This window comes from Fragaria vesca, linkage group LG3 (genome assembly GCF_000184155.1).
Source record: "Fragaria vesca subsp. vesca linkage group LG3, FraVesHawaii_1.0, whole genome shotgun sequence".
Classification (NCBI taxonomy): Eukaryota; Viridiplantae; Streptophyta; class Magnoliopsida; order Rosales; family Rosaceae; genus Fragaria; species Fragaria vesca.
In genome coordinates, this window is record NC_020493.1 from 5,957,909 (window position 1) to 5,967,381 (window position 9,473).

At 37.7% G+C, this 9,473-nt stretch overlaps 1 protein-coding gene and 1 pseudogene across 1 annotated transcript; one reads left to right on the forward strand and one right to left on the reverse strand.

The window, feature by feature from the left end:
• The first annotated feature begins 215 nt into the window (after positions 1 to 215).
• LOC101299647 (allantoate deiminase, chloroplastic-like) lies at positions 216 to 3,576 on the forward strand. Its single transcript, XM_004293746.1, has 12 exons — positions 216 to 385; positions 514 to 608; positions 960 to 1,063; positions 1,145 to 1,229; positions 1,334 to 1,450; positions 1,618 to 1,727; positions 1,809 to 1,914; positions 2,029 to 2,115; positions 2,531 to 2,773; positions 2,854 to 2,979; positions 3,065 to 3,226; positions 3,305 to 3,576. Exons 1-12 carry the CDS (start codon positions 259 to 261, stop codon positions 3,425 to 3,427), a joined length of 1,485 nt encoding a protein of 494 aa, XP_004293794.1. The 5' UTR covers positions 216 to 258; the 3' UTR covers positions 3,428 to 3,576.
• Positions 3,577 to 3,621: 45 nt separating this feature from the next.
• On the reverse strand, positions 3,622 to 6,713 carry LOC101309812 (annotated as a pseudogene).
• Between the last annotated feature and the right edge of the window lie 2,760 nt (positions 6,714 to 9,473).

A 9,473-nucleotide genomic window follows, 5' to 3' on the forward strand; every position in this document is an offset into this window, starting at 1 on the left:
TTAGAGTTAAATACCATGAGACCACTAGGTTCGTTCTTGCATGGCTCCCCTTCGCATATTGCAACCAAGATTCTGCCACGTCACCGGGACCCACGCATCTTCAAGTGGGCCCTTACATCACCCCCCACCTTCAGCCGCCACCGTCCCCATCACCACAAACAATCACAGAAGCCAAACCCTTTAAAGGATTACAGAGCTTTCAACCTTGCACCGAGTTTCAGTTGCGTGTGGCTTGCCTCTCTGAACTGGGTTGCAGCCATGGCAGTTGTTACACGTGTATCCCACAGAACCCATTCCGGCATTAGTCCTACCTCCGGTTTGGCTCTGGCTTGCCATCTCTTGCTTCTGGTCTCTTCAGCCATTACTCCCTGTTTTGGGTTTTCTGGTAATTGATCATTGGCTCTTGCATGTTGATTTTGTAAAGGTTTAATCTTTTTTTGTTTTGGTTTGAGTGAATAAAGGTTCGATCTTTACATGGCATTGATTTGTTTTTGATGATGATGATGTGAACAGGTGTTGGAGGAGAAGATGAGGGAAACAGAGGAGGGGAGTTGTGTCCTGAAATTTTGAGAGATGAAGCTGTGGCAAGACTTCATCAACTTGGAAAGGTCTTATTTTTTTTATTTTTATTTCTCAATATAAATATTTCAGCTGTTGCCCACATTCAGAAAGAAGAGTTCTTGTTACAGATTGTGTATCAGCAATCTTTAGTAGCTCAAACTTTCATTGAGAAAGATTGATTATCTCCAATCTGCACAATACAAAATCAAATTCTGAACAGTACCAAGCATTGGATTTCAAAATGGCAACCATTATATATAGTCCAAGGATAAATTTCTAGAGAGCCCTTCTAGTAACTTGAATTTAAGTTGATACTGAATTCAGACCTTATATTCTTTTTACATGTTATTGTTATTGTTCTTGAAATTTTGTTGTGGTTTGAAACTCTGAATCAATAGGTAAGTGATGGTGATGGTTATCTTGAGAGGATATTCATGAGCCCAGCAGCTGTGAGGGCAGGAAATCTTATCCGCGAATGGATGGAGGATGCTGGTTTGCGAACGTGAGCTTCAATTGTAATTCTTTTGCATCTGAACAGTAGTGTTTGAGGAATTCTTGGCTCATGCTTGGTCTTGATCTCCAGGTGGGTTGATTGCTTGGGAAATGTACATGGTCGAGTTGAGGGAGGGAATGCTAGTGCTGAGGCTCTACTAATTGGTTCTCATTTGGTAATGTTATTTTTCCGTATACTTTCTAACTGAATATTTACTCTGGTACTACAAACAACAAGAGTAATTAACTGTTCCATCCCCTTTATCTATTGTTATAATAGGATACTGTTGTTGATGCTGGGATATTTGATGGGTCTTTAGGTATCATTTCTGTGATATCTGCATTGAAGGTTTTGAGTATCAATGGAAAGGTGGGAGAACTAAAGCGGCCGGTTGAGGTCAGTGGAAAATTGAGGTGTTGAGTATCGTTGGCTCATTGAAGAATGTCATTCATTACTTCACAAGAAACATTTCACTAAATCTTGTCCAAAACTTTATGTAGAAACTACTCTGTGGTGGCAATTCTACGTACTAATATCATGTTTCTTTTGCTCAACATCTGTAGGTAATAGCGTTTAGTGATGAAGAAGGAGTTAGGTTTCAGTCTACATTCATAGGAAGTGCTGCTATAGCTGGAATTTTATCAGCATCGGCACTGCAAATAACTGATAAAAGGTTTCTCGAATAAATCCCTATTTTTATTTATTTATAAACTATCCATGATCAATAAATTTATGAGGATATTCTTTTGTTCAGTGGTGTGACAATTCAAGATGCTCTTAAGAAAAACTCCATAGAAGTTACAGAGGATCACTTGCAGCAGCTCAGATATGACCCAAAGTCAGTTTGGGGTTATGTTGAGGTGTAATGCCCTACGCTGATTATGTTTATTACCTGTATTTAAACATTCTCTGTGGAAACCGCAATAAAATAGTGCTCTGATTGCATACCCCCTGCTGCTTGTTTCATGTTGTAGATTCATATCGAACAAGGGCCTGTACTGGAGTGGGTTGGTTTTCCTCTAGGAGTTGTTAAAGGCATAGCTGGACAGACAAGACTAAAGGTATCAAAAGTGTTTTAGCTTTTCATAGGTGCATGTCTAATTTATGTATCATTTAATCATACAAACAAGAAAACCCTCCATAGTTTGAACATGTACTATGCAAAAGTGCAAAACTACACATATGTCTTGAACTCATGAGGATTCAAAAAGGGACTCTAATATTTTAAGGTATGGGAAGGTGGAATAACATCTCTATGAGAAACTAGTCAAACTACACATGACTATCATCTCGCCATCAGTGAGAATTTCCGTATAGTTTCGTGACAGATCCAAGAGGTCGAACACCAAAGCTCCTTGTATGTAATTATAAATTGGATTTCATCATACAGATGTTGATGTATAAAGTAGGAAATAACAATGACATTATATAAAATTTTTATCTCGGCTGAGCAGTCCAATATACATAAACTTGTAGGTTACGATGAGAGGTTCCCAGGGGCATGCCGGAACAGTTCCAATGTCCATGCGTCATGACCCTATGGCTGCTGCTGCAGAAGCGATTGTATTATTAGAAAGTCTATGTAAGCATCCTCAAGATTTTCTGTCTTTTGATGGTCAATGCAAAAGTTACTCATTAGAATCACTATCAACTTCACTCGTTTGTACTGTTGGTGAGATATCGACCTGGCCAAGTGCAAGTAATGTTATTCCAGGACAGGCAAGAAGTTCATCTCTTGACATTGCTAGATTTGATATTGAATGCTAATTCAGGTAATAAATTGATCTTCTTGATTTTAGGTAACATTCACGGTAGATATACGTGCAATCGACGATATGGGACGTGAAGCTGTTGTATATGAATTATCTAACCGATTGTATCAAATATGTGATGGGCGTTCAGTTTTGTGCACAATTGATCGTAAGGTATGGAACTTTCATATCCTAGTCAATCATTTGCAGCTTGCTTAACCAGTAAGACAGTAAGCTTACATGCGTTGAACCTTTTCAGCACGATGCAAATGCAGTCATTTGCAATTCTGAGCTGACTTCGAAGCTGAAATCTGCAGCTCATCTCGGGCTCAAGAGAATGACAGGTTCTGTTCAGGATGAAGTACCTGTATTGATGAGTGGAGCAGGACATGATGCAATGGCGCTGTCTCATTTAACCAAGGTTTGTTGTCATGAACCCAATGTTACTGTTTGTGATATTTTTCTGGTGTATAATTCTGGTGTATGAATATATGAACAGGTGGGTATGCTTTTTGTCCGCTGTCGAGGAGGCATAAGTCACTCCCCTGAAGAACATGTATTGGATGATGATGTTTGGGCATCTGGTTTGGCAGTCCTTGCATTTATAGAGACTCAGCTCTAGATTGGAACATTTTTTCAACATTACTGTATATATAGGAGCAATCGTACTAATCTAGTACCTGCCAATTGTACAGTATCATGATGGATCGTGTATGTGACGATTGTTTTGTCAAACATAAAAATAAAATCTAGGTTTCATGTATACTCTGCAAAATGAATCCCTTGCATTGCTGATGTGCCAATGACCCGTACGCATTTTCACTCTATAATAAGGAGCTCTTGCCATTGGAAGGTGAACAGCACCCCCCAAATCCCCCATGTTATTCATACGAAACAGAAAAGTATACAAACCAAGAGGGGGACATCAGAACCTTACCTCTTAAAAAAGAATTTTCACAACTTTCTACCAGAAACTGAAGCTAAACTTGATATACCGTACACACCACACTGACAATACAAGTGAAAAAGAAAAGCATAGCTGATAAATGTGGCTGCCATTACCAAAATAACAACAGCAACATACAGAAACCAACGAATATGTGTTTTGTCTCCAATCAGCTTCTTCTTTGGAGACGAGCTGCTCTCAATGCAATTGTCAGTGCTACTTTGTCTTTGATGTGATCAAAGAATTGAAAATAGGCATACCTCCATGACTTTTTCAATATCAATGTGCCGCACACACTCCAAAAGCCTATGATGAATCCGAGCACCACGCTGGTATAAAAGCCAAGCTTTTCATCATCGTCTCCGTGATCTTGTTTCTCATGTACATGAGGCTCATGAATGTTGTCTTCGTCTTTTGGGCATTTTGGAAGTGGAAATCCACAAAGTGAATTGCCCTCATAAATAGATGGATCAAAGAGCGTTTGAAGTTGGTTGCCTGATGGGATCCTTCCGGTCAACTTGTTGTGAGACAAGTTCAAGTGAGACAAGTTCAAGTGAGACAAGAATGTCATATTTGCAAGACTTTGAGGAATGTGTCCTGAGAGCCGGTTCTGGGAGAGGTCAAAAGTTTCGAGCCGGTACAAGTTTCCGATCTTGGAGGGGATACTTCCACTCAATTGATTTATGGACAAGTTCAAGGTACCCAATGAAAGAAGGCTGTTTATTTCTTCAGGAATTTCACCTTCTAAATCGTTTGAAGAAAGGTCAATAATGGTCAGAAGCCTTGCCTGGCTAGTGAAGTATTCACTTTCTCTTCCTTTTGTAGTCGCGGTTGTTTCCTCAAAGGCACTAAAGAAAATCCAGCTATTATTCGGACCAGAGACTAGAGAAGTCAAATTATTCAAACACTTGGGAATAGCCCCTGAAAATCTGTTGTGACCAAGGTCTAGGAATTGAAGGAAAGGAAGACTGCAAAGTTGGTGAGGAATATGTCCACTTAAAGAGTTTGATCGCAATTGAAGCACTATTAAAATGGATACCTTTGATCCTATCCAAGAAGGTATGCCTCCAGTGAAATTGTTGCCTCCAAGAGAAAGTCTCAGCAAAAATGAGCAATTTTGCAAGGCGGAAGGAATTTCTCCGCTTAACTGATTGTTGTCCATCTTTAATATAAGAAGATGACTTGGAATACCTATCGAGCTTGGAATATTACCAGACAAATTGTTGTTTGAGACATCCACAAAGATTATGCGGCTCCACAAGCTCCATTCTTTAGGGAATTCTCCAGAAAACTGATTGTTATTTAGAGCAAGGGATAATAGAGATTGAATGTTGCAGATAGATGATGGAATAGTGCCATCTAATTGATTGTGGCTGATAAGTATGTACTCTAGATTCGGAAAGTTGAATTGGAACGGAAGCATTCTGCTGATTTGGTTGTAAGATAAATCCAAATATTCGATTTGGGAAGAGATATTAGACATCCATTCCTCTGGTATTGCACCTGAGATTCCAGCATTCGTAACTTTGACATATGAGAGCTCGGTTTGCGATTGAAGCCATACTGGAAAACCAGGGCCTACTCGACAGTTGTCTATGAAAAGTAACCGGAGCTTGAAAGGAGGAATCCATTCATAATCGGTCAAGTTGAAAATGATAGGCACATGTCGTCTTGTGGTCAAACGTATATATTTTAATCTTGTGAGATTTATGAAATGGGCTTCGGTTAAACTGCCTTCCCATGAATTATCAGACAGATTAAGGCTAACGAGCTGACTGAGTTGTCCCAAACTTTCAGGAATGGAACCATTAAAAAGATTTCCACCCAAGGACAGTGTCTTTATGGATGATGATAAGTTGCTGAAAATAGATTCAGGAATGGATCCCTAAAAAGAATTGTCGCGGAGGTCAAGAAGCTGGAGGCTTTTCAGCTTTCCTAATGAACTAGGCAATTCCCCTTCCAGCCCACAATTTGATAATCCTAGTGACTCCATTCTATTAAATGAACAATTTGAAAAACCACTCAGAAACTCTTCAATCCCCCCATCAAATTCGTTGGCTGTAGGACGTAGTGACTTTAACTTGCATAAATTTCCAAACGGAAGTAATTGACCTTCGAGTCCAATACTCCATAAGTCGAGGTATTCTAGAGCTTTTAGTCTTACGAATTCTTCAAGAGAGGGGCGAAGGAAAGGATTACCCCCTAAATCGAGTTTTGAAAGACTAGTAAGATTAAACAGCCATTTAGGAAATGAAGAATTTATATCGTTATGTGACATATCAAGGACCAAAAGAGATGTGAAGTTAATTGTTGGCAGCGAGAGTGGAACCTGGTTTCCATTAATTTGGCAATTAGACAAATGCAACTCTAAGAGTGAAGGAAGCATGTTAACAGCATGCAGCCAACTTACTCCGGTGTTGTTAAGGTTCGCACCTCTGAGGTTTAGGTATTTCAGGGAAGAGAGATGAGAAAGCCAATTCAAGCTTTTGGAATAAACATCACTGTAGTAATCGTAATCAGTACTGAGGTCAAGATAGTTCAAGTTTGAGAGGTTACCAAGAGATGGTGGAATCTCTCCCACAAATGAACCAGACCACGAATAATATGAAAGATTGAGATACCTCAAACTTGTTAGGTCACCAATGAAGTTAGGAATGTGAATCCCATGAAAACAATTCTGGCTTAGGTCTAAGTAACTCAAATGTTTCAAGCCAAGCAGAGAAGGATGTAACTTGCCCCTTAAACAAGATTTATTAAATTTGGTGTAGTTCCAGCTGTAATCATCAAACTCACCGAATGGATATGGATTACGAAGATCAAGGCTGACAATACGACCTGTGTGGTTGTTGCACGAAATCCCTCTCCATTGACAACATTGATGACCAACCCAAGAAGAAAGCCTTCCAGATCGATCAATAAGATCTTGCTTAAAGTTAAGAAGCGCCTGTCTCTCTTCCTCCATGCATGACTCCACAGTACTATTGGTGTTTAGGCATGAAGAGGCCAAGATTAACAGGAGCAGGAACTGAAGAATGAGGCAAGAAATAGGGTTGAAGTAGACATAGATATCCATAATATTTTTGAGGCTCTGTTTGTTGGAGAATTCATGGTGATATGATGCTGGACACAAATGAATTTATAGCCAAATTATGGTGAGGTGTGCAAGCCCTCACCAATTAGCTGAGAGAGATTAGTATGAGTCGTGTTTTAATTAGATTGGTAATCCAAGAAGAGTCTTCAACCACAAGTGTCATTATAGGTCATTTCTGGGACTTTTTTCTAGTAGAGCGACTTTTAATTAGTTGATACTTTCCACTTTTCTAGCAATTACTGTTCTTGGGATGAGTGCTTCCACCTTGGGCTCGATTTTAAGGTTTTGTGCCTAATATAGGTTTCATTCAGTCTTCACATAATTCCCACAAAATTTCACCTACAAATAATATTGTTATAGCAGTACCAAATTTCATTCAGTTCTTCACATAATTCCTACAAATATTTCTAGAACCCTGTTGATAAATTGAATAAGTTCAAAATAAAGTCAATGAAATCTAATAAGATCAGATGGTTGTTTAGGGAAACCCAATAAGCACAGATGACTTGATTCTAGAAGTGACTGGAGTTTGCTTCTGATTGTAGCCTTTCTAATTCTAGCTCTTCGGCTTTGGGCCAGCTGTTTTATTTGTTCGCGACGTGGGTATTATTATCTATGCCAACAATTATAAGGGTTTCTTGCTTGTTTATATATCTTTGATACTATCCTCATCTGCTGCTTAATTCTTTGATATCCTCTTTTATTGCAAGTGTTGAATCATGAATAAACTAGCATCATTTCATTTTTCTGAAGGATATTCTTGCTTTTGTGAGTTATTAATTTAATTACTTGTGTGAACATGATCATGGTGCAAGGACCATATATCACTAACTCGTCAAATGCGTCGTTTTTCTATGAATAAGAGCTTGGAAAAATTACAATTTTTTTTTCTTTCAGTTACATGGAAAGAAGGATGGAACTAGTACGAGGGAATTAAGATGTCGAGGAACAGAGTTTTGGCCCCGTTGTGCTTTTGGTCCATTGTGGTGGCCTAGCTAGTTTGATTATTCTCAACCCATTTTACAACTTGGAACGCTAGCTCTGATTCATATGCAGGGTGATGAATGAGATTTCCCAAAATGTTAGGTGCAAGGCAGAGCCAGAAATCATAATTGAGGGGGACTAATACAAGAATGTTGAAAAATAAAGATAAACTCAATGACTGAAACTTCTAATATTATAACAAGGTTTTTAAATTGAATTATACATCAAAAAGAGACTCGTCACTCTTACATATTGTGAAAGTTATTAATAATTCGGTCTATGCTAAACTTTTCAACATTTTTTTTTCAATGTGCATAATCAAATAGTCTATAAGAATATGGTTCTTCATTCTAATCTTTGAAGTCTAGTTTCCACTCTTCTAGATAGCTAAACTTTTCAACAATTTTCTTTTCAATGTGCATAATCAAATAGTCTATAAGAATATGGTTCTTCATTCTAATCTTTGAAGTCTAGTTTTCACTCTTCTAGATAGCTAGGACTAGATTAACTACATTCTTTCTTAAAAAAAGAAAAATATTGTTTTTTTAACATATAAATATAATCTAACGAACTTAAAACAAGTTATAATGAGACAACTAACCTAAAAGAGTTGTTGAAATGTGGGGTGGGAAGGTGCCAATTTATATGGTTTAACTAAAGTCTGCTTCAATTCAACCAAGTTCTCAATAATAAAAACACATATACATACACAATTTGAAATTTGGAGGGGTGTCATGGTCTTTGAATGCTTCCGCCATTGGTTAGGTATGAATTTCATATATATGAGGGATAGGCTCTTCCAATGAAGGATTCTTATTTTTTGTCATTTTTAAGGATAGACTCACAACATTAGATCTGTTTTTTTAATGGGCTTGGATGACTAAGATTAAAACAAAAAAACTTAACACTTATGTCAAACCTACACCGTTCAAGATCATTAAAAATAAATCAAACATTTGGATGACTTAACAATCACCAAATTTTCTGAAAATTTACAGAAGTGATCTACTCATATACATCTACAAACTGAACGGTAGAGATGTGATTTAGTGATCGGAAAGTTTGTCAAATACCTTATCCCTAGAAATGAAACAAAAAAAGGGATCCCTCATTGGAAGGGCCTTGTGTGTATATCTATATAATATATATATATATATATATATAATTCCTATCCAGAGTGAAGCTTCGCTTTGAAATTAAAGTGTGAAGTTCCTTATTTGACTCACTTTTCGGTCATATTTTCACATCTCCATCGTTCAGTTTACTGATATTAATATATAGATCATTCCTACAAAATTTCATCCTAATTAATGCTCGTTAAGGTACCGAATTAAATTAAATCAATGAATGGACCATAAATCTGTTACCAGACCTGTTTGGGTAAATAACGATTACGAAGACCTAACTTATCATCAAATTCAATGAAATTTTGCATAAGTGATCTATGCATTAGGTTCTACAAACTGAACGGAGGAGATGTGGAAATATAACCGAAAAGAGAGTCAAATAAGGAACTTCACACTTTAATTTCAAAGTGAAACTTCGCTCTGGATAAGAACTGTATATATATATATATACCAATGTGAAGTCTCAACGGGAGGGAGGTGTCTCCAGTATTGCAATTTCTCATCGTCATCTCACTTAGGG

Excerpts from the sequence above, each read along its gene's own strand:
- LOC101299647 (XM_004293746.1), top strand. The coding sequence starts at position 259 with ATGGCAGTTGTTACACGTGTATCCCACAGAACCCATTCCGGCATTAGT. Across the intron at positions 1,728-1,808 it reads CTGCAAATAACTGATAAAAG|TGGTGTGACAATTCAAGATG; the intron begins GTTTCTCGAATA and ends TCTTTTGTTCAG. Across the intron at positions 2,980-3,064 it reads TGTGCACAATTGATCGTAAG|CACGATGCAAATGCAGTCAT; the intron begins GTATGGAACTTT and ends GAACCTTTTCAG.